This window comes from Chelonia mydas, chromosome 3 (assembly GCF_015237465.2).
Source record: "Chelonia mydas isolate rCheMyd1 chromosome 3, rCheMyd1.pri.v2, whole genome shotgun sequence".
Taxonomy (NCBI): Eukaryota; Metazoa; Chordata; order Testudines; family Cheloniidae; genus Chelonia; species Chelonia mydas.
The window spans coordinates 39,260,419-39,285,058 of record NC_057851.1 but is presented as its reverse complement, the minus strand read 5'-3'; the positions used below and the strand labels follow the sequence as shown (position 1 = coordinate 39,285,058).

Here is a 24,640-nt window from a genome sequence, read left to right as displayed (position 1 = left end):
GGTTGGTTTGAGCAGCATTAACTACCATAGAAATATGCTGAACATGGCAGTCAGAGAGCCTGCTTCCTTGCTCTACCCTTCACTATGTATCCCCTCCACGATTGCAAAGACCCAGCCACATGGAGTTCAAGTAGAGAGGCTGATATCAGCAACTGGGAAGAGCCACTGCGTCCCCTCTCCGTTTCCCCTGTTCTATTTCAATACCATGTAAGATGAGGGAGAGGGAGAGGAGCGAAGCTCATTATAAAACAGAGCATGCAGCAGTCCAGCAGCACAAGTGGTAGCATAGTAGCAAGTTAATCTCTCTTCAGGCTTGTGAGCTTGGACAGCTTTTAAAGAGAAGAGGATCCTGCTTGCTAGACAGAATTATTTCCAAGTTTGTCTGTCAATACATAAATTGTATCACAAATCTGATGGATCAGAGGTCATGGGAACACTGTCTGTCCCTTTAGAATAATAACGTGATTATACACAGTACCTTCTACACTCCATGGCAATTGAGTCCTCTGAGTTCTATATTTGTTAACTTTAAGTTTCAACTAGTATTCCATTAGCAATTCTGATATAGTACTTCCCAATTATCTTTTGTAAAAAAACAAAAACACCTTGTTTTTTTTAAATCTAATTTTGTTTTGTTTTGAATTATGAAATGTTTTGAGTAGGGAGGAAGGATGGTCTGTGACTAAGGCACAGAGCTGGGTTTCTAGTGATCTCTGTGCTATTGTTAGCTTTACTACTGACTTCCTGCTTGACCTTGGGCAAGTCACTTGGAGATTTCCAGAGGTACAAATGGGAGATAGGCACCACTGGAAATCAATGTGAGTTGGATGTCTAACTTCCATTTGTGCCTTTAAAATCTCTCCCTTAATCTCTGTGTGCCTCATTTCCCTCTCTGTGAAATGGGGATAACCCTTCTTGCCTAGCTCACATGGGCACTGTGAGGCTGTTTGTGATGAGCTCAGATCAATCCTACACTGGGTGGGGGATGTCATGTAGGTGTTTCTGGCCACAATTTTCAGAAGGACTCAGCCCATTGCTTGGGGCTGGATTTTCAAGATTGCTCAGGTGCATTTAGGCACCTAAATAAGTGGCCAGATTTTCAGAAGTGCCCAGCACATCGGGTGAAAGCTGAGGTGCTGGAGTTCTGCCAGGTGGTAGGTAAGTGTTGTGTGCCTTTAAATATCCGATCCTTATTTAGATGCCTAAATGGGAGCTGAGATCCTTGGAAAATCTGGCCCCACATGTGGTTCTCGTAACCCACTGGGCTTTTGGTTATTGGTTCTGAGCACAGCATTGCTTATAAAGGGGTTGCCTTGGTGGTAGCGAGTATGGTATGCATAGCTACACACCAAAGTGAAAAGCAGGCAGCTTCCACAATGTGGTGTGTAGCTACATTGTCAGTGAAAGGCTCTGGCAAAGGGGAGTTAGTGGGGAAAGCCTTCAGCAGCACCCTGCTGCCAGAGTCTTTCACAGCAGCAAGGAAAGGCTCTGGCAGCGAGACACTCCTTTGCTAAAAATATCAGTGTAGACTGGGAGGCACTGCTTGGGAAAGTAGAGAGTTGTTGAGCGTGTATTTGCATACATACCCACCCCTTTCAGGCATGCCTTTATGCTACTCAACTAAGCCATGCCTCACCATCTACAATGCTATTAATACCCACGCTAGGGCTACATGACTTTGTACACTACGTACATGCCACCAAAAAAAGCGTGCAGCTTGTAGACAGCTTGTGGCTTCCTCATCTCATGTCTCCCACCTCCAGCATGGAGGAAGGGAGCAGTCTGGGATTCAAGCTTCTAGTCAGGGACTTATGGCAGGCCTGAGGGTACAGAGAGGGCATGGCCTTTACAATCACCTTCCTGGTGCCAGTTGAGAAGAAAAAACCCTGCTGGTTAGCTTCTCCAGCTCAGCTAGGTAATAGTTTTAAATAAAGTTGCAGGCTCCACATTAACCAGATTAGAGTGTCTGTGTCCTGTTTCTTCCACCCACACCAATGGCAGAGTATAAGACTTAGCAAATTACCATAAAACAAAGTAGCAGCAACAACAGGAAATCAGGCGATGTTAATTTAAACAATGAGAAGTGTATTCCTGGGTAACAATGCTCTAACGCTCAGCCACACAGTTCAAATGTTCATAAACAAGGCATTCGGAGGTCAAGTATGCTATTTTTAAAATGTAGCAGGTTGATAAACCCTGAGCTAATATCCAAGGACAGCGCAGGCACTGAGCCACTGCACATTCCAAGGAGGAGTGAAATATTAATATATACTCCTAGTAGTTTGTTACAGATCTTGACATCACTGAATCTTGCAATGTCAGTGCTTAGAGCCAGATCCTGCAGTCTTCACTCCTGCAAAGCTCACATTAATTTCAAAAAGAAAAGGAGTACTTGTGGCACCTTAGAGACTAACCAATTTATTTGAGCATAAGCTTTCGTGAGCTACAGCTCACTTCATCGGATGCATTATGCTTATGCTCAAATAAATTGGTTAGTCTCTAAGGTGCCACAAGTACTCCTTTTCTTTTTGCGAATACAGACTAACACGGCGGCTACTCTGAAACCATTAATTTCAAAAGGAGTCTTGTCTGGATAAGGACGGAATAAGAACAGCAGGACTTGGGTCCTCTGTGCAAAACGTTCAGAGCTTTGAGACAGTGCTTTGAAAACCTGCTGAGACAGCTAGGTTTGATAAGTATTCATTTAAACTTCATCTTCAAATTACACTGCTCAGGTAGCGCGCATGTTCTGTATGTTTCACATCATAAGGAACACTTAATGTCAGAAGAGTCTTGTAATACCTTGCAAGGAATGTTTTATTCCTCCTAAAGTGTATCATGAAAAGATTAAAAGGCAGCATTATTGCCTGCAAAATCATCTGCTATTTCCTGGAAATAGAATTTGCTGGACCTGTCCTTGTCACAGGCATAAGCATAATGCTTTTAATAATCTCCCATTCCATAAGTGATGTGTTTGCATCAAAAAGATGGATATGCTAGAGTTGGCGGAATTTTTTTAAGACCTGTTCATTTTTATTTTGTTCTTTTGGTGCCACCTAGAGGATTAATTCTTCTCCTGCAAAGTGGGAAAGAAGGGTTTTTGTTATTTTTCAAAAGTTTCCTTTAAAAACAATCTGTGGGTTAACAGCACTTAGGGTGCTATTATCTCAGAAACTCTTTCTCCATATGTGAGCAGATGAATGTAGTGTGTGTGTATGTTTGGGCTGTGGGATATGAGAGAACCCTATGGGCTGGAGAAAGTGTTACACTAAAGGCAAATACAGCCATGACAAAAAAAATCTTTTCCCCATAAAAAATACCTGTAAATTGATCTTGAAAGGAATTTTCATAGGTCTTGTATTCAAGGAAGTAAACAGTGTACAAATCAAAGACGATTCCAAGGAAGCAGGTGCACAGAGGAAAGGCAGCCCAGCCAGCCTTGCAACAGTCTGCCAACATGAGAGATCCAGCAGCAACTTCAGGCTTATCAGCACAACTGGCTGACATCTTAGCAGCACATATACTAAATTTGGAATGATACAGAGAAGATTAGCATGGCCCCTGCACAAGGATGACATGCAAATTCGTGAAAAGCCAGCTATGCTGCATTATGCTAGGATTGCCTAGAAAAGCACAACATGAAACTCTCAAAACATAAAATGAGAGAAAATCAGGCCTGGTCTACACTACAAAGTTAGGTCGAAGGAGGCCGCCTTAAATCGACCTGTTAATATATGTGTCTACACTACCTGGTCCTTTACATCGACCTAAGTCACCTCCGATGTCGACTTCTGTAATCCACCTCTGCGAGAGGCGTAGCGCTTAGTTCAATTTTCATGGGCCAACTGCAAGGTAGTGCAGATGCAGCGTTGTGTAATTTGACTTACTTGACCTCCAGGTGGTGTCCCACAATGCTCATCTATGGCCGCTCTGGAGATCATTCTCAACTCTGCTGCACTGCAGCCAGGTACACAGGAAACAGCCCCTCCCCTGCTAAAGCCCTGGGAACTTTTGAATACCTATTTCCTGTTTGATCAGCACTGGGAGCGTGCCAGCTTGAGCACAGCTGATCATGGAGATGACACACCAAAGGCGCTCCAGCCTGGTCTGCACAGGAGGTGGTGGATCTCATCACTGTGTGGAGAAGAGTCTGTGCAGGCAGGGTGCTGATCCAGCAGAAGAAATGCTGACATCTATGCAAAGATCGCTCATGGAATGGGGGAGAAGGGCACACGAGGGACACACAGCAGTGCTGCGTGAAAATAAAAGAACTTCGCCAACCGTATCAGAAGGCAAGGAAGGCGAACAGTTGTTCTGGTGCTAAACCCCACACATGCCGATTCTACAATGAACTGCATGCGATTCTCGGTGGGGGGGACCCTACCAGCACCCCCCCAAGCAACGTGGACACCTCACAGGTGTGTGAGTCTAGGGACAACAAGGAGGATGATATGGTGGATGAGGAAGAGGAGGATAACGGGAGACAGGTAAGCGGTGGATCCATTCTCCCCGAGAGCCAGGAAATATTTTGAACCCTGGAACCCAGTGGGTCATAGGACAGCATGGTGGCCGACCATGATGCCGGGGAAGGCACCTCTCGTGCGTAAACATTTAAAATGAAAGTCCAGTTAAACTTTAGTGGGCACACATGTGGTACTGCATGTTTAGGAAACTTTCATGGAGGTACTCTGCAATCTTTGCAGAAAGTTTCTGGGCAGGGCAGTCTTATTTCTTCCACCATGGTAGGACACTTTCCCATGCAACTCCTGAATTAATTCTGCTGGCGTCATTGTGGTACACAGCATAGCAGCATAAGGACCGGGTCTATTCCCAGACGCTTGCAGCATCTCCTTCCTTTCCGCCTCTGTTACCCTCAGGAAACTGATATCACATAGGGTCGCCTAGGGGAAGTGTGGGAGGTTCTCATTAAAAGTGCTCTTACATGGGAAAAAAGGGCATGTAGGTCACCTGTGACCCAGAGGAAGACCTACTCACCATGGCTGGAGCAACAAAGCAGCACAGTGAACGGTTACGGATTCTGATTATGTTATGGCTTGTATATATGTACATAGTATAATAAGGGGTTGTTGGTTTTTTATGAAAACAGCCTTACTATGGAAACATTTTATTCATGTATAATGGCTCCTTTATTTTTTCCCCTGACTGACAGCTGGAAATGCGTCCTTCTGCGTGTCATCAACACCTGAAAGCAGACTTTTGCTGATTAGAAGGAGGAGAGAAAGAACGCAGGAGGACATGTTCACCGAAATAATGAACGCTTCCAGGACAGCTGACACAGAGCTGAGAGCATGGAGGATTTCACTGTCCGAGAAGTTAGACAGGGACATGGAGAGCAGGAAAGCTTCCAATGAGCAAGAGCATGCAGTGCAGGATGATATGCTTCGGTTTATGAGGGACCAAGCAGACATGTTGAGGCGTCTGATTGAACTGCAGGAACAGAAGCAGGAGCGTAGAGTCCCTCTGCAGACCCTGGTGGACAGCCAGCCAGCATCGCTGGGTGCGGAATCACCCTCCCCAAAGTGTTCCATCAGGGGTGGGCGAAAAGTCCATTATCCCTTTCATCCACTATGTCCTGCACATTTCCCAGACTCACTACTCTTCATAGTAGAAGTCAATTAATGGCCCTGCACACTTGGAGTACAGCAGCTCCCATGGTTTGATTTCTCACTGACCGGAACTGTCTGGTGTTGCAAGCTTCCAAATAGCGATCACCACTCGCTTCTCCACTGTCAGAGCAGCTCTCATTTTTGTGTTGCTGAACTGCATGTCAGGAGAAAGTCTGCACAAAGTCCCTGGAAGGTGGCCTTCCACATTTGAAAGTTCTGCAGCCACTGCTCATCGTCCCATACCTGCAAAGTGATGCAGTCCCACCAGTCAGTGCTTGTTTCATGGGACCAGAAACAGCACTCAACAGAGTGCAGCTGCTCTGTGACTGCCATCAGTAATTGTGAATTGCTTTTTTAAATGGCTTGCAGCAGGGCTGCTTGCAGGACATCGCTATGTTCCGCGTGGCAGACCCTACTTTGGCTCTGGAAATATTGCAGGTGAAGACGCGAGGTGGTTGAGATGCTCACAGCAAGAGTGCACAGCTGAGCAGGCTCCAGGCTTCTGGGGTATGGCATATGCACAGTGGTTTAAAGGCACGAAAACCACTGGGTTGTTTGCCATTGATGTGAGGGAGGGAGCACAGTGCATCATGGGATGCCAATGCAATGTTCCCATTCTCCCCTGCGACAATGTTTTGGTCCCATGTGGCATTGCACAAACTTCCCAAAGCACACTGTGGCAAGTTGCACTTTGGGATAGCTACCCATGATGCAGTGCTTTGTGCATTGATGCAGGAGCTGAGAATGAGGACGCACTCCATCGAGACAATGGCCATGGTGTGGCCATGCACAATCGACTTCATTAATTCGGGGGCTCGAGGTCGCATTAGATAAAGTCAACTTAATTTTGTAGTGTAGACAAGCCCTCACTGTAATAAAAGTATTTCTAGGAGGTATGGCTAACTTTAATGGGACCCTGGCTTTGTAAAAATTACAAGCCAGATTCTCAACTGTGTAAACTGGTATCACTTCATTGACTTCAACTGACTTGTACCAGCTAAGGATCTGGCTCAGTAAACATACAGTTTTGTCTCACCCCGTCCTAAAATGTAATTCAATTAAACTAAAAGGGAAATTAAGCTTATAAAGGGTACATGCAAATGCTAACATACCTAATCATGAATTCAATTTGACTTGATTACTAAGCTACCCTATCTGCCTCTCTAATACCCATTAGACCTTAAAATCCCTGTGGACAATTCAATGCAAGTCTGCTTCGAAAAATCTCTTTTAACGGAGTGCTCACCTGATTTTCGTACTACTGGTTTTAAAATGAGATCACTGTGTACAAAGAAAACAGGTGTAGCCACATTGAAAAAGATGAAACATCTTATAAGAAATCCTAGGTCTTTTGAATATAATATTTCAGTGAATGATAATTTCTGTACTTCAGCAGAAGATTAACTGTCATAATAAATTATTTCCCTCTGCCTGAAAGGAAATAACTGAAGCTTGCTTAACTAAAAGAGCCGCTAAAAGGTACAACTGAGATGAGTCTAACCTTGTTTGCTGTGCCCAAGGATACCTCTGAAAAGCTGCCATAACATGCAATAATTTGATAGTCTCAACTACATTTAACCTGTGTACGGTAGAAGGAGATAAGAATAATATTAAATTCTTGCTGATGCTCACTTTGTATGCTGTGGAGTCTGGCTCTGATGTTTAGTGAAAAGGTCTTAAATACTAAATTGGAATAATAATTGAAAAACTGGGTTATTTTATTTCACTAAGAGGGTCAGTCTCGTCCTTGTGATGTCAAATTCAAATAAAACATTTCATTTTCTTACTGTGTCAGGTATTCTAGTGATAAATCTTTGCTTTGCTTTTGTCTTCTATAAAACCCCCCAGATCAAATGATCTCATGTTAAATGCAGGTGTTTCCTCTTAGGTCATCCCAGTTAATGACTATATATGCTGAGTCCATAAATACAGGTCTGATTCACACAGGAATAGCCATTTCTGACCATTGCCTAACATTTTTCTACATTGTTTGTATCATCCATACGTTTCACCTCTCCATTTCATAACTGTAAGGATACACAGCTCCTAAGAGAGCAGTTTGTTAAATGAAATGGTTCAAAAAGAATTACATACATTTTAATACATATACTATAAAAATATTTAATTCCCAGAGCTTCTATGCTTATTTTTACACTGGCTACTCACAGTTGATAATGGTTTCAAGAGCAGATTTTTTCTTCAATAACGCCATACTTCATTATTTGGTACTGTGGAAAAGTAGCCCCGTTTAAGAGAGAATTTAGTTGTCAGTCAGTTTTCCTTTTAATCACAAAGCTGTTCAGATGGTACTGTAAAATCGAACCAAATCCTGCTTACCTTGGTCACACTAGTAGTCCCACTGCTGTAGAGGTGTAATACTTATATGAGGAAGGGAAGCAGGATTAGGTATTTAAGCCCAGATCCTCAAAGGTATTTAGGCACCTAACTCCTGTTGATTTCAATAGGAGCTAGGAGGCTAAATACCTTTGTGGACTTGGGCCATGATTTCTATGTCCACCCTTGGATTTCCAGTTGTGTGGAACACACGAAAAGGTCAATTCTCTCCTGCACCTGAGCACTACTTGATGTAGGAGGTGTCCATCAGGCAGCTGGTTATGGCTCCCTGATTCTCAGGGGCCAGCTGTGACCCCAACATGACTTACGGCTGCAGCTGGCTTCGCTGAGTTGCACCACTGCCATAGGAGCCTACCCAATGAAGTTTTTGAATAGCATAGTTCCATTGCACCATGCCCTCTCCTCTCCTTTCTCCCCGATACTTACCCTACTCCGGGGAGGGGAGGCCACAGGTGCAGGGCCTGGATCCAGCGTACTTGTATAAGCAGGAAGTTACCCTCCAAGAGGGGAATTCTCTGCTGGGCATTTATGAACAGATTAGAGCCTGCATGGACAATGGGGCTGTAATTGTATAGATAATCTGGCCCTACAGTCCTGCCAACATTCAAGTGCATACTTAATTTTAAGCACTTGAGTAGTCCCACTAAAATTGATGCAATGGGACTACTCACATGCTTCAAGGTAAGCACATGCTTAAGTATCTGCAGAATCAGGGTCTAATATTAAGCTCCTGCTCCACAGACATCAGAGTCTTGCCATTGGTTTTAGCAAAAGCAGGATCGGACCCTAGAAAGCTGCACGATTGTATACATGTCTTGTTTTTCCAATTTAAATTTGCATCTTGACCCATACCATAAAGAGCAAATGTAATGTTGTAAGTGCCACACAGTGACTGTGATTAACCATAGTTTGTTTTCTTTATTGAAAATCAATTGTCTGCATGCTACCAGCTGTGAAATTATGCAATAAGCCATAATTAAACAATGAAAGAGAGTAAACCAAATTAGTTAGGTGTGATTTGGTGCAGTGAGAAGCACAAGGTGACTTTTTCAGTTTTATCAGCACAAAGCAAGAAAAACAAAATACAACCATGTAACTTATGCTTTAACAAGTCCACTGTGATCATCTGTAGAACACTACCAAAGATCAGCTTGCAGTACAGAATAACAATGCTACTAAATACAGACTACAGTGGCCATCTCAGTTTCCCTTACTCATATGAGGAGCACCTTCAAAGTCAAAGAGACTCCACAAGTGAGTAATGAGTAAGTGCAGCTCTGAATGCATATTTAACTACAGCATGCTACTTTTGTTGCTGGGGAACTGATTCTCAGCGAAGAAAATTTATATCACTGTAACTTTACAGAAACTGCAATTGATAATTAAACCAATGGCACATATTGGGCCTGTTGCTATTTGTAAGTCGTGCCATATTGTATTTTTTCATAAAGATATAATTGCACAAATGTACAATACTGTTGCACAACTGCATGCCTTTAAAACAGGTGTGAGGAAACTTTTTGGCCCAAGGGCCACATCTGGGTATGGAAATTGTATGGTGGCTCATGAAATTGAGATTGGGGTGCAGGAGGGGGTGAGGGCTCTGTCTGGGATGCGGTCTCTGAGGTTGGGCCATGAATGAGGAGTTCAGGGTGCAGGAGGGGACTCCAGGCTGGGGCAGGGGGGGTTGGGGTGCAGGAGAGGGATCAGGGCTGGGGCAGGAGGTTGGGGCATGGGAGGAAGTCAAGGGTGCAACCTCCGGGCAGCGCTTACCTCAAGCAGCTCTTGGAAGCAGCGGCATGTCCCCCCTCCAGCTCCTATGTGGAGGTGTGGCCAGGCAGCTCCGCATGCTGCCCCTTCTGCAGGCACCGCCCCTGTAATTCCCATTTGCCGCAGTTCCCAGCCAATGGGAGCTTCAGGGGTGGCTCTTGGGGTCGGGGCAGTGCGCAGAGCCCCCGGCTACCTCTAAACGCAGAAGCCGGAGGGTGGACATGCTGCTGCTTCCAGGAGCCTCGGCACACACATGCGGAGCAGTCTCCAACCCTGCTTCCCAGCTGGAGCATGGGAGCAGAGCAAGCCCCAAATCCCGCTCCGCAGTGGGAGCTCAACGCTCAGATTAAACAGGCTGGAGGATGTGGCCCCTGGGTTGTAGTCTGCCCAACTCTGCTTTAAAAGCTCATCTCCTTGGACACTGGCAGTTACCTATTTGCAGCAACACTTCAACTACAGCTCATCTATATGGTTTTGTATGTCAAACACGGCTTTCAAACTTTATTTCCTACTGGATTTCTCAGCTGTGGAGGTTGATTTTGCTTTTTCTGGAGGTTCTGTGGCTTGTGCTGGTGGTGGTATTATCCGTGGTTTAGCAAACTGGGAAAGTTTAATGTCAGGCATCTCTTCACCATGTTTGTACACACTTACAGTGACATCCACTGTTTCCCCACCATACTTGTTCTTGACATTGATGCTATATTTGCCTGAGTCCTCTGAGGACACTCCCTTGATTGTAAAGCTGGCAACATTTCCATGCTCCAGTGCAACTAAATAATGTTCATTAAGTTCAAATTTCTTGTCATTCCAAAGCCACACCACTTCAGGATCAGGATTTCCAAATACAGAACAGGTCAGATTCAAAGTCTAAGGAAAAGAAAAGTCATTTTAGGCATCAGTGAAACAGAAGGTTTATTTGAGCATGCTGGTTGTCACCACACTTATTATACATTAGGAGCAAGAGAAAAAGACAAAGGAAAGTGTAGATCTTCTACTCAGCAGAGCCAACATTGGACAACGTCAAGAAGGGTGAGGAGTTTAATGCCTATTTTGCCTCAGTCTTCAGTAAAAAGGTAAATTGTGACCAGATATTTAACACAATTAATGTTAGCAACAAAGGGGAAGGACTGCAAGCCAAAATATTTAAGTACATTAGACCAGTGGTCAGCAACCTTCGGCACACAGCCCATCATGGTAATCCACTGGCAGGTCGTAAGACATTTTGTTTACATTGATTATCTGCAGGCCTGGCCCCCCGCAGCTCCCAGTGACCATGGTTCGCTGTTCCCAGCCAATTGCAGCTGCGGGAAGCAACAGCCAGCCCGTCACTGCGGCCCATGCTGCTTCCCGCAGCTCCCACTGGCTGGGAATGGTGAACCATGGCCACTGGGAGCTGCGGGGGGCCATGCCTGCAGACGATCAACGTAAACAAAATGTCTCATGGCCCGCCAGCAGATTACCCTGATGGGCCGCGTGCGAAAGGTTGCCAACCCCTGCATTAGACATATTCAAGTCAGCAGAGCCGGATGAAATCCACCCTACTGTGCTTAAGGAACTAGCTGAAGCAGTCTTAGAACCTTTAGTGATTATCTTTGAGAACTCAGAGGATGGCTGAGGTCCCAGAGCACTAGAGAAGGACAAGTATAGTACCTATCTTTAAAAGGGGATCAGGGGAAAGATGATCTGGGGAATTATAGACCAGACAGCCTAACTTCAATATCTGGAAAGATACTGGAACAAATTATTAAGCAATCAATTTGTAAGCACCTAAAGGATAATAGGGCTACATAATGAATAACCAGAGTAGATTTGTCATGAACAAATCATACCAAACCAACCTAATTTCCTTATTTGACAGAATATTGGCCAACTGGATGGGGAGAAGCTGTAAATGTGATATATCTTGATTTTAGTAAGGCTTTTCACACAGTCCCACATGACATTCTCATAAGCAAACTGGGAAAAGGTGGTCTAAATGAAATCACTGTAAGGTGGGTGCATAACTGGTTGAAAGATTGTACTCAGAGAGTAGTTATCAGTGATTCACTGTCAGACTGGGAGGACATATCTAGTAGGGTCCTATAGGGGTCTGTCCTAGGTCTGGTTCAATATTTTCATTAGTGACTCCAGTAATGGAGAGGAGAGTATACAATTTGCAGATAACACCAAGCTGGGAGAGGTTTAAAGCACTTGGAAGGATAAAATTAGAATTCAGAATGACCTTGACAAATTAGAGAATTAGTCTGAATTCAACAAGAACACAGTACTACACACTTAGGAAGGAAAAATCAAGTGCCTAACTACAATATGGCAAATATCTAGCTAGGCAGTAATACTGCAGAAAAGGATTTGTGGTTTATAGTGGATCAGAAATGGAATATAGAATCATAGAATCATGGGTTGGGAGGGACAGCAAGGATCATCTAGTCTAACCGCCTGCCAAGGTGCAGGATTTGTTGTCTCTAAACTACTCGAGACAGATGGCTCTTTGGCCTCCTTTTGAAAACCTCCAGTGAAGGAGCTTCCACACCCTCCCTAGGCAATCTGTTCCATTGGTTCAACAAGGTGACGAAGTTGCTAAAAAGGCTAAAGTAATTCTGGATTGTATTAACTGGAGTGTTGTACATGAGACGAGGGAAGTGATTGTCCCACTACTCATCACTGGTGAGGCCTCACTTGCAGTACTATGTCCAGTTCTGGGCACCACACTTTAAGAAAGATATGGACAATCTGGAGAGAGTATGGAGGAGAGCAACAAAAATAATAGAAGGTTTAGAAAACCTGACTTCTCAGGAAAGGTTAAAAAAACTGGGCACATTTAGTCTTGAGAAAAGAAGATTGAGGGCAGAGATTGGATAACAGTTTTCAAATATATTAAGGGTTGTTATCAAGAGGATGGTAATCAATTATTCTCCATGTCCACTGAAAGTAGGATAAAAAGTAATCAGCTTAATCTGCAGCAAGGGACATTTAGGTTAGATATTAGGAAAAGCTTTCTAAATATAAGTACAGTGTTAAGTGCTGGAATAGGCTTCCAGGGGAGGTTGTGGAATCCCATTCACTGAAAGTTTTTAAGAGCAGGTTACACAAACACCCGTCAGGGATGGCCTAGGTATCCTTGGTCCTACCTCAGTGCAGGGGACTGGGCTAGTTGTCTTTTCAAAGTACCTTACAGCCCCACATTTCTATGATCCTATGGTCTTCTGGGAAGAGGGAGAGAAGGAATCCACAATATATATAAGGATCACACTTGTTTAAGGGTTCCTTTTGAGATGTAACTTTAGCTTCTCTCATCAAGCTGTGGCTAATATACATATATTTAGACTTGTGAAGACTGAAAATACAGATACATAAAGTATATTTCTAACTTTCCTTGTTTTTAACACAACCTTTCCACCATCTTACTAGTGACTGTGATTCAATAATAGCCCCAGGGTAACATTGTCTGAAGATGGTAAGTTGGACTGTCACTGCAGTCTTGCCTGCAGCAGACTCCTGGCAAGCCATTAGTCTAACATGATGTTCAGACAATGATACATTTAAAAACATCCTTGAAGTTTCTACATACGCACCATTGGAAGAGCTGAGCAAACTACTTCAGCTGCAAGCCTCCCAAGAATATTACTGAAGATGTTTAAATTCACAGTGAAAGCAATTAATATTATAGACTCTCCAGTCATCTAGGCTCTGTCTAATGGTTAAATAATAAAACTTTAAGGAGAATATGTCTTTATACACAGTATAGTTTACAAGTATAAGACAGAGAAATTTATGTCAGATATATTTATATAATATATATCTGTCTATGCACTATATATGTGGTGATGATATCAGTACAATAAATGGAAGACCTAGATGAGACAGTGTATAGTCATGTGGTTCATTTCAAATATAATGCACCTTTGACTGCCTCCCTTTCATTCTGCCCACAAATCGCACTCTAATGGAGTTATTTCTAACATTTCAGGCCACTGAACTGCTTCAGACATCTACCATTTGACTAAAAAACCCCAGCCTCTCCCACAGATATACTCCCTGCTCCTCCACCCTGACTTCAGATTCCCAATTACAAACACTCAGGACCCAGAAAAGTATTGTCTGTGTGTGTGTGTGTGTGTGTGTGTGTGTGCATGTACACAATTAATTGTTTTCTTGAACTCCATTTAAATTATTCAAGACCATAGGATTTATTAAAACAATTCAGAATGTAGGGAGTGGCTTATTAAATGTGCTCAGAACTGCTGCACATTTAAAAAACAAGCAGTTATGGGTACCACATGCTTCCCATGTCAGAGGACTCCCCAACTGTGGGCCCAATCCTGTAAACATTAATACTTGTGAGTAACTTCAATATCGATGGAACTATTCTTATGGATAAAGTTACCCATATGAGTAAGATCAGGCCTTATACGTTTGCAAGATCAGGCCTTATACTTTATTAAAATAAAAAAGCAGTTTTTAAAAGTGACTATTTGCTTAAGCAATAATTAAGTAAACTGCAACATTTGAGAGAGAACATAATGTCTAAATGTCACCACTTTGCCCTCAACACCCATCAATATTGAAGATTTTTTTAATATGTCAATATTGAGAATGAGTCAGAGTGCTGATACCTAGGGTGCATGTATATATCCCAAATTGTCACTCTTGTGTATTTGGGGCTCTTCTGCTTTACTGAACTACAGTGGTCACCTTAAAAACCATGCATATGATAACAGTGTTCAAATACACTAAGGGCTGTTAAAAAGAGGATGATGATCCATGTCCATTGAAGGCAGGACAAGAAGTAATCATCTTAATCTGCAGCAAGGGAGATTAAGGTTAGATATTAGAATAAATTTTCCAACTGTAAGAATAGTTAAGTACTGGAATAGGTTACTAAGGGAGGTTGCAGTATAATATTTTGTCACTAACTTCATGAAGAATACTGCAGCACACCTTTACCGAGTGCTGGAGACAGTCTACATTCTTTTTACAATAAAGTTGTTGTGGTTGCTAGCATCCATTTTGCCTTTGTCTCTGTGTCATTAACCTGACATGGTGTCAGAAGAAAAACAAAAGAAACTGCAGAATTTCATCAAAATGCCAAAGTTTCACGCCCCAGAGAGCTTCACTTCGACGGGCCATCAGAGTGGCCTGTTTGGAAAGAGTAGTTTCCATGTTTTTGCATCACAAGTAATCTCAGGGAGGTGCACATTACTTAGTCTATGCCATGGACAGGGAAGCTGATTATATCTTTAAGTCCTTTGCCTTTGGAGAGGAAAGCCACAAGAACAGTTACGCTGTGGTCCTGGCTATGTTTGATGAGCAATTTATACCTCAGCATAATGTGGTTTATAACTAAGCATTTTTCTACCAGCAGGTCCAAAATCCTGGGGAATCTGTGGAACCTTTTATAAGAGACTTGCCTGACAGGGCAGAAAACTGTGATTTTGAAGACAAAAAGAAAGAGCATATTAGAGACAGAATACTGATTGGCATTTTCGACAGGGACTGCAGATAAACTGCAAATGAAGAGAGATTTAACCCTTCACACAGAAATAGAAATGGCAAGACAATCAGAGATCATTAAAAATCAAAACAGAGACGAGTGACTGCCAGAAAGAAACCTAGAAGTGACTTACAAACAGGGTCACAACAGGACATATAGCACAGCTGCAAAAAGCAACTGCAGTAATCCTCAAAGGCAATGTGGGGTAAGCCCCAAGTAAAACATAACACTTTTCAGATTAAATGCACAAGATGTGGGAAAGATCACAGTCCAAGATTGCTCAGATAAGGGAGCTAAATGCCATAAATGCACAAAAATTGGACATTTTGCAGCTCTCTGCCTCACAAAGGCAGTATGGGAAGTGACCATCGAGAATCAAGAGCCATTTTTTCTGGGTTTAAGCACGTGTAATGACACATAGCCAGCGTGGAGGGTGAAACTGGATATTTGTGGAAAGACTGTTAATAGGAAGCTTCCAGCCCAGTGTGAGGTGCGTGACCATACCTGCTACAAAAAGCTACCTGGGCTTATAAGCAAATTCAAATAAGTTTTTAGTTATATTCAGACCGGATGGCTCAAGTATCTCAAGAACACCATAGCCATGGCACAAGACTATTTTGTTGTATGAGGACAATTAAGTGAGTCCAATGGACTAATGATTGAAGGTGATCACATTGCCATCTTTGAGAGGAGAAATTCTAAATCACTTCCATGAAGGACATCAAAGACTAAGTAAATGCTGTGAATGAGCCAATCAGTCAGTGTAGTGGCCTGAAATCAGCAAGGATATGAAGAATGAAGTATTTTCATGCAAACATTGCAGTACTAACAGACCAACACAACGCAAAGCACCTCTAATAATACCTCTACCAGACAGACACCGGGAGAGGCTAGCAGAAGATTTATACGAATTCAGAGGACACCATTACCAAATTGTAGTGGATTACTTTTTTAGATATATTGAAACAATATATCTGAAAGATGCAACATGTAACAATGTTACCAAGAAATTAAAGAGCACATTCATCCATTGTGCTATTCCAGAACAACTACTGATGGGCAATGGGGACCACAATTCACCACAGCTAAAATTTAAGTCATTCCACACAAAATATGATTTTGAACACATCACTAGCAGCTCACATTACCCAAAAGCAAATGGAGAGGCTGAGAGGGCTGTTCAGACAGCCAAGAAAATATTAAACCAGGAAGATCCATTCCTTGCTCTTCTGATCAACACTGTTAATCATTACTAATGGGAAGGCAAGTCAGGATTACTGTTCCAACCCTGGAAAAGAATCCAGCCCCAAAGTGGCCAGACCTAAGAAGAGTAGCCAAATTGGATCAAAAGGCAAAAAGATCTTATGAACACTTCTATAGCCTATATCACTCAGATAATTGCCTGATCTGGAACCTGGTAATAATGTTTGTGTCAAAACTGGATGGAGGTAAAGGATGGACAACTCCTGCTGTAGTAAAGAAAACAGACTGCTATTGAGACAGATGGTGGAGAGTTCAACAGGAACCATCAACATCTTCAGTTTTTTCCAGAGAATGAACAATCAACTGAACAAACTCTACAAACTGCAGGTGAAGAACCAAGAGAAGATTCACCTACTCCAAACCTGCCTGAGAGAGCCCTTGCTGTAGCTCACGAAAGTTTATGCTCAAATACATTTGTTCGTCCTAAGGTGCCACAAGTACTCCTTTTATTTTTGCAGATACAGACTAACACGGCTGCTACTCTGAAACTTGCAAATAAAAAGACAGCCTATTCACTAAGTTATCTGTTCTGTCCACAGAGTTGAAAAAACAGCATGATTTAGGGATAATTAACAGATGGACGTGTGTTGAGATGTAAAGTTAGTTTGAAAAAAAAACAATTGTATAGTTTTAAAAATTGTTAAAATGCAGAAAAGAAAAGAGGTGATGGAAAGTTTCAATTGCATTACGTTTAGTCACTAGGTGGTGGTATGTGAAGAATAGTGCAGCACATCTTTATCGAGAGCTAGAGACAGTACACATTCTTTTTACAATAAAGCTGTTGTTGCTAGCATCCATCATGCCTCTGTTTCCGTGTGACTAACCTGACACCTGTCGTTGGAGGTTTTTAAAAACAGGCTGTACAAACACCTGTCAGGGATGGGCTAAGTTTACTTGGTCCTGCCTCAGCACAGAGGGTTATACTAAATGACCTCTCAAGGCCCCTTCCAGCCCTACATTTCTATGATTCTCTACTGTCCCTTTAGAAGTGTCAGTTATCCTATACGCACATATGTATGTGTATATATCCTCATACTAGGATCATGTTCCATCCTTTTGTTGTAACTGCTTTTTATAACTTGATTGCACTTTCAGCTCTGGCCCCTCTTCCCTCAGTGGCGGAAGGTGTGACCTTGCACGTACGGTGCATGCAAGGTCACGCTGTGTGGAGGATGCTATTTTGAGCCCTGCCACCTCTTTCTTTACAAATTATGCACTGGCGCTTGAGACTGATCTAGAGCCACCAGTTTCATGATGGAGAGTCTGAACCCCCACACTCCCCTGCTTCTGTGAGGACTGGCTGCCAGATGAGCTTGGCAGGCCTCTCCGGCATCCAGAGCTGGAGGATGGACAAGGCTGGAGACCATGAGATCCACTCCATTCAAAGGAGAGAACTATTGACTTCCCACCGTGGACAACAGCCCTTCTCGTCAAGTTTCTATAGCACTAAGTAGGTAAGGCCTGATGGAAAACTTGGGGTCAGTTCTGTTTTTCATACACACACACACAAAATCATATAAGAGGTTACTCACCCTGTATAGTAACTACAGTTCGAGATGTGTGTCCTTCTGGATGCTCCATTTCAGGTGCACATGTGCCTCTCAAGCCCTTGATGGGAGATTTTTCTGCTAGCAGCACCCATTTGGCCCATGCATGCAGCTTGTGCCTCCTCATGCCTGACACTGAGGCTATATAGGAATGCACAGGTGAACCACCCTCAGTTCCTTCTCCACTTGAACATCTCCACAGAGAACTGTCCAAAACAGAGGGGAAGGAAGGGTGAGTGGTGGAGCATCCTTAGGGGAACACATCTCGATGAAATGCAGTTACTGAATGAGGTAAGTAACCTCTTCTTCTTTGAGTCGTGTCCTTGTGGGTGCTCCACTTTAAGCGACTTCTAAGCAGTTTCCCCAGATGGAGAAGGGATCTTCGGAACTGAGTCCAGAACTGAGGACAGAACTGCAGTACCTAGTGCTGAATAGGATTTGATGGCATGGATAAAATCATAGTGCTTTGCAAATGTATGTACTGATGCCCACACAGCGGCCTACATATCTCAGACACAGGTACATTCTTAAGCAATGCTGTGGATGTTGCATGTGACTTGATAGAATGTGCTATCACCTTTTCAGGAGGATGAACCCCTGCGGTCTTATAACAAGTGACAATACATCCAGATATCCATCTCAATAGTCTCTGAGCAGAAATCATGGATCCTTTGGATCTATCTATGAAGGAGATGAACAGCCTGGATGACCCTCAAAATTGCTTGGTCCTATCCAAGAAGGCGGCCAGTGCCCTTCTAATATCCAGGGAACGAAAACAAGACTCCTGAAGAGAGAGCTTCAGGAGAAACACTGGTATATGAATAGATGGGTTAAGGTGGAACTCCAAGAGAAACTTAGGTAAGAATTTAGGATGTGGGTGTAAAGAAACCATCCAACGAAGTGGGCATTCACCCACAAAAACTTATGCTCCAATATGTCTGTTAGTTTATAAGGTGCAACAGGACTCTTTGCCGCTTTTACTTATCCTTAAAGACTACCTTAAAGGGGGGAATCTGCCATCAAGGCACCAATCTTCCCAACTTTACGCAATGACATGATGGCTACTAGAAAGGTCGTCTTCATAGATAAAGGGAGTAAAGAACAGGTTGCCATAGGTCCAAATAGATGTTAATAAGGGTAATTGAGTACTTGGTTGAGGTCCCAAGTCAGAGTGGGGTCTCTAGGCTGGAGGTAGAGATTTCCTAAACCCTTAATAAATCTAGATAATACAGGATGAGCAAATATGGAAAACTCCTCTATAGTCAGATGAAAGGCTGATATTGCAGCCAAATGAACCTTAACTGAGCTAATTGATAACCCTGATATCGTCAGATCCAGGAGATAATCCAGGATGACTGAAAGAGGCACAGATCCAGGTGGGAAGTAACAATGACAGCACCAATGGGAGATTCTCTTTCATTTCTGCAGATAAGCAGTACGGGTTGACTTCTTCCTACCATTCAGTAACACCTGTTGCACTTCGTCAGAGCAGGAGGATTCTAGCCCCTTGAATTATTAAGGGTGAAACATGAGTCCCACATCCTGTGAGAGGAGACAAGGAGTGATCGGTATCTTGAGCTGTGGATGGATGCATAGATGAGATAGGTAAGGGTTCCAAGCTTGTCTCGGCTGGGTTGGTACTATAAGGATTACCCTGGTCTTGTCCCATCTAATTTTGTTCACCACACTGAGAGCTTGTCTTCACTACCACACTAAGTCAGCGCCACTGCCATTGATGCAGCAGCGTCGGCATAAGTGGTGATGTGCACAGCACAATGTTGGCGGCAGAACTTCTCCTGCTGACGTAGCTCTTTGAGCGTAGTTTAATTACGTCAACAGGAGAGTTCTCCCATCGTCATAGAATGACTACACAACAGATCTTACAGCAACGCAGCTGCATCGGTACAGCTGTGCCGCTGTAAGTTCTCTAGTGTAGACATACAAATAGTTGTAGTTAGTAAGGTTAACAACTAACTACACTAATTAATATTACCATAAGAAGAATATGAAATAGCTGAGACATGCTCAAGGTGGGCACATTAGAGCTCAGGCCGAGCAATAGAGAAGGAACTAAGGGTGGTTTGTCCACGCATCCCTATACAGCCTTTGTCTGCCACAAGGAGGCACAGGGCACGTGCCTGGTCCAAATGGGCACTGCTAGCAGAAAAATCTCTGATCCAGGGCTTGAGAGGCACATGCGCACCAGAAGTGGAGCTCCCACAGGGACACTACTCAAAGAAGAAGAAGAAAAATATCTGTTGGTCACTGATTTCCTCTACAGTGGATGCCAATTAATAGTAACCCCAATATTAACAACATTCAGTTAATAGCAACATTTTGCCAGGAACTGATCCCATCCCATTGACTTTAATGTTAATGGGATAGAGATGTTGGCAACAGGCGTGCTGCTTATTAACAACTATGCCAGGGCAGGGCGCAGCCCAGAGAGTGCAAGGAGAGGTTCCGTGCAGCACCAGTGCCTTCAGTCCCTGTGGAAAGCCTTAGCAGCCCCTCTCTTTACTACTGGCTGGCCTGCTGCTGCCCCTCCCAGCCCACAGCACCAGGACTCCAGAAGACAAGGGGGCTGCAGCACAGAGAGCTGCGGGCTCATGTGGCTTCATTGTACCTCTCCCTGTGCTCTCAAAGCTATACCCTGCCCTGGCCTCAAGGGCCCAGGCTATACACATTCCAGTGCTTCCTTTCCTGGCTGCAGTCCCGCAAAACTGCCTGTCACTGATTGGCAACCTTCAGTTAATAGCAACTTCTTGTGGGGAACTGAGAGGTTATTAATAAGTGTCATCCACTGCAATAATAAATTGTAATGTCCTAGTGGTTGTAAGGGTTATCAGTTGTCTGCTATTTTATGAACCCAGCCACAAGCGCACAGGACCCTGGGCCCACTTGACCATAAGTAGGGGTCACCAAGCCCCTGAAATGGAGGAATAAGGGACTTTGCCACCCTTGCAGATCTGGTGTGCTGCAGGGGGTGCTACACATAGAACAGTAAACATCCAAGTAAATAATAAAATAAATAATTGAAATTAAATAATGGGTGGAGATTAATAAAAGCTGACAGGGGCATTTACCACAAAACTCCCACTGAAATTAGTGGGAACTTTGTCATTAAATCCCCGGTCAGCTTTGAAAATCTTAATCATAATAATTAATACATTCTCCATCCAAAAGGCTACACTGCATGGTTCTCTACTTCTCTGAACCGCTGCCTCCTCCCCACTAACACAGAAATCCTAACATACGAACATGACTCAATGACAAAAGTCATCCTTACCTTGCCTTCCATTATAGTCACCACATCGGGCAAACCACCTATCACTTTACCACGATCTAGGAATTAAAAAATAATAATCATACTACAACAAATCATCACAAAGTCTGAAAGAATTTATTACTCACTAAATATGTTCATCTTTATAAATCCTGATGTAGTATTAGCAATAAGTTGGTGACTTCAGAACAAAAGGAAATTCTTGGGCAGTTTCAAGCATTTAGAAGCAGTATCTTAAAAATAGGGATTTTTATTAAATGAAATATGAAAATAATACAATCCCTACAGTATTCCTGATATTATCTATTTTGATATTAAATATTTTATGCTTCCCTCAAATTTTTAATGTACAATGTGCCACAGATTTTTGTACCAAACATACAATTGCCTTGAAGAAGTTGTTAGAGAGGGTATGGAACAATATAAGCTTTTGGAACACAACAAAGCAAGAGCGATTTAGGCTTTTAGCATCCAGGTGGTAGCTATCATTATGTTTCAGAGTCAACATCGCAGTGTGATGAAGAAAGTTCACAACTCTTAAATTTATTGTTTCAGGCTCTCTAAGACAGCGTAGCAGTGATTCACCCACCCAGTTCTCATTTGGCAGGTTTTCTTTGCAACTAAAGAAAATTAGATGCACAACTTTTGAAAAATGACAGCAAATTCTGTGGCTGAATTCTGCAGCAATGTGCTGATTCTGCTGTCATGGAACTATGGAAAACATGGGAACTTGGAATTAGGTTTGCCTTTAAATAAAAAAAAAATCACAAGATTAGAAGTAGATTGTCTCTTAAAATATGTAAAATATACTTACTCTTCTCAGCAAAAGCCACTGCCCTATAGTTGGAAATGGTGGGAAAGAACAGAAATAAATTAATATTTTACTGTATAATTAAGGCACTAACTACAGGATCTAAATAAAAAATGTATGGCTTACTTGAGTCGCTGGAATTCTGCATATGCATCATCAAAAGCTGTAATGAAATATTTCAGTGCATTATATAAAATGTAATGTAGTTCTTATCTACAAGTAAACATAAATGTTGTCACTCATTCCTATGTTAATGTTCTTTTAAAACCTCTCATAAAATTACGACATATCAAATGAAAACTGAACATATGGGGTCAAAATCAGCCCCGGTGGAAATGGTCTCAACTCTAAGGTATCCAGAAAAGTTGGGTCCACTTACTGCATAGCTGAATTTGGCTGATAGCTTTCCATTTTTATTGTGATTCTTCCACTTAATCCAGTTTATGAAAATGCATCATGTCTTATAACTACAATATATTCAGTATTCTACCTTGTCCAGATAGATCAAGCATGCGCTTATGGGATTCTTTGCCATCAAAAATTTCAAAGGTGTATTTCCCTTTGTCCTTTTCAGTGGGCTCAGATATCTGCAGCCAGGCAACCTCTTCACTACCTCCAATCCTCATCTTTTCACTAGAAGAAACCTTAGACTCCCTTGAAAAATGAACAAAAATAGGTTTGAAAATCCTTTGATGTACATTCTGCATAAAATATTTGGCTATTAAATTTATAAAGGATAACATAATGCACTTAAAATTACAAATAAACTACAACTACTGAGAACAATTGCACAGTGGATTCTTTTTTTCTTCCCAATATGGATATGAAACATTTCTGAACCATTAAAGTTAAAATATCAATTCTGGGGAGCAATGGGAGCTGCGGAGTCGGCACTCGGGGTAGGGGCAGCTCGCAGAGCCCCTACATCCTCCACCCCCACAATCCTGCCTTAGCCCCTCTGCGCTGCTGGACATTTAATGGCCTAAAATCTCTGGCTTCAGTAGCCTCCAGGAGATAGAGCCCGACTCTGGGAAACTCCTGGTGAAACTGGGAGGGTTGACAATCCTAATCCAGGCCATTTTGATTTTCCCATGGATCTATGAGAAGAAATATCTGTTGGGTTCCATCTATTTTCTTCTCCTTTTATGACCAGATGGCTCCCACCTACAGGTATCCATAACTCATACATCCTGTGGTGTCTTTGTGCCTTTGGCCCCTCAGGTTGAGACATCTTTTTTCCTCACTTATTTGTAAAGTTCCATGGCTTTTGGTGATCCCTGTTTGTGGATCAAGAAGCAAAGGTGAAGTGCAAATTTATAAAGTAAAGTCTGGATAGGGTGCTTAGGGAATCCAGCCTATGCTTTGGTACACGACTATCAGAGATGGGATGGGACTCTGGGGGATCAAAGATAATACTCTGTCATTGAATCAGATTTCTATTTATTTCTATTTATTTGTTTCTAGAGGTGCCTGGAGCTCAGATGAGTGTATGTTCAGAGAGGTTTTTGGATGTGCAGAGTCTTGTGTATCATCAAGAGCAATCACTGGTGGCCTTGTGCCTATGCGAGTCTATTTTTTCTTTGCTATAGTTAAGGTTGCAATATGACTTTCATCTTAACCTCCTCAGAAAAAATCCTCTTTTGGGGGGCTGAATCTCTCCATGCTATCATCCCAAAGCTGAAGGGCTTGGGGGAAAGTACAAAGACTTTTTTTTCAGCTGTTAGTTGTCAGTGCATTTTTTTAAAAGTAGATATTTTCCACTCAAAAATAACAAAGAAAAGTACAAAAATTTTGTGCAAACAAAGTATTTCAAAAAGAGCTGAACTTCATATATGGCTTGCAAAAACATTCAGTTATACTCTCCTATTGCAACCAGATAGTTATACTGCCAATGAACAGAGAAAGGCAGAGAAATATACACTAGGAAACTACACTACATATCAGAGGCCATGTTGTGCCATTCCTTTTAAGAAAACTTCCCAATTACAATAAATCAATAAGGAGTTCTTAAAAAATATTGATGTAATTATATTGCTCCAGACTGTTTCCTAAACTTTCTCTTGTCTCCCATTAGCCAAACTTAATTTAACATAGTCTATCCTTCCTTCCTTCTCCTCAATCATATTTGCCCTGGATTAATTTTTAAATTGATAAAGTCAGGATTATCCTCTCTTTGACTGAATAAATAATTTGTCCAAACAGGATTGATTTCGCCTCATACCTACAAAGAGCTACCTTGATGAGAAAAGGAATTTTTTCAGCACTCTTACCTTTTCGGAAGAGAACTAGCTTTAGCTCACTAGACCAGATAGATATCTGCCAAGAAACTATGTTATGCTCCCCACTGAGCAATGAGCGGATGATTGCATGCTGGCTTTAGGATTTGTATGCAGTGTGGTGGATGATTCAGTGCTGACTGGGAATTTGCATGCTATGCTATGTGCTGGGCTGATGAAAAACAAAGATTGTTTACCCTCCTTCTAAGAATGG

The 24,640-nt window shown here is 42.5% G+C and overlaps 1 protein-coding gene and 1 non-coding gene across 2 annotated transcripts in view; one reads left to right on the top strand and one right to left on the bottom strand.

The window, feature by feature from the left end:
- Positions 1–3,502: 3,502 nt before the first annotated feature.
- Positions 3,503–3,606, top strand: LOC114019257. Its single transcript, XR_003564364.1, has one exon. It is a non-coding gene; the product is annotated as a U6 spliceosomal RNA (small nuclear RNA).
- A 4,839-nt stretch (positions 3,607–8,445) lies between these two features.
- MYOM2 (myomesin 2) overlaps positions 8,446–24,640 on the bottom strand; it is a 167,696-nt gene continuing 151,501 nt past the window's right edge. Inside the window, exons 34-38 of the mRNA XM_043542341.1 lie at positions 22,641–22,804; positions 22,277–22,313; positions 22,154–22,176; positions 21,343–21,398; positions 8,446–10,619 (exon numbers count right to left, since the gene is read on the bottom strand). Of these exons, the coding sequence (XP_043398276.1) occupies positions 10,254–10,619; positions 21,343–21,398; positions 22,154–22,176; positions 22,277–22,313; positions 22,641–22,804 (646 nt within the window). The 3' untranslated portion in view covers positions 8,446–10,253. The remainder of the gene's footprint in view (positions 10,620–21,342; positions 21,399–22,153; positions 22,177–22,276; positions 22,314–22,640; positions 22,805–24,640) is intronic.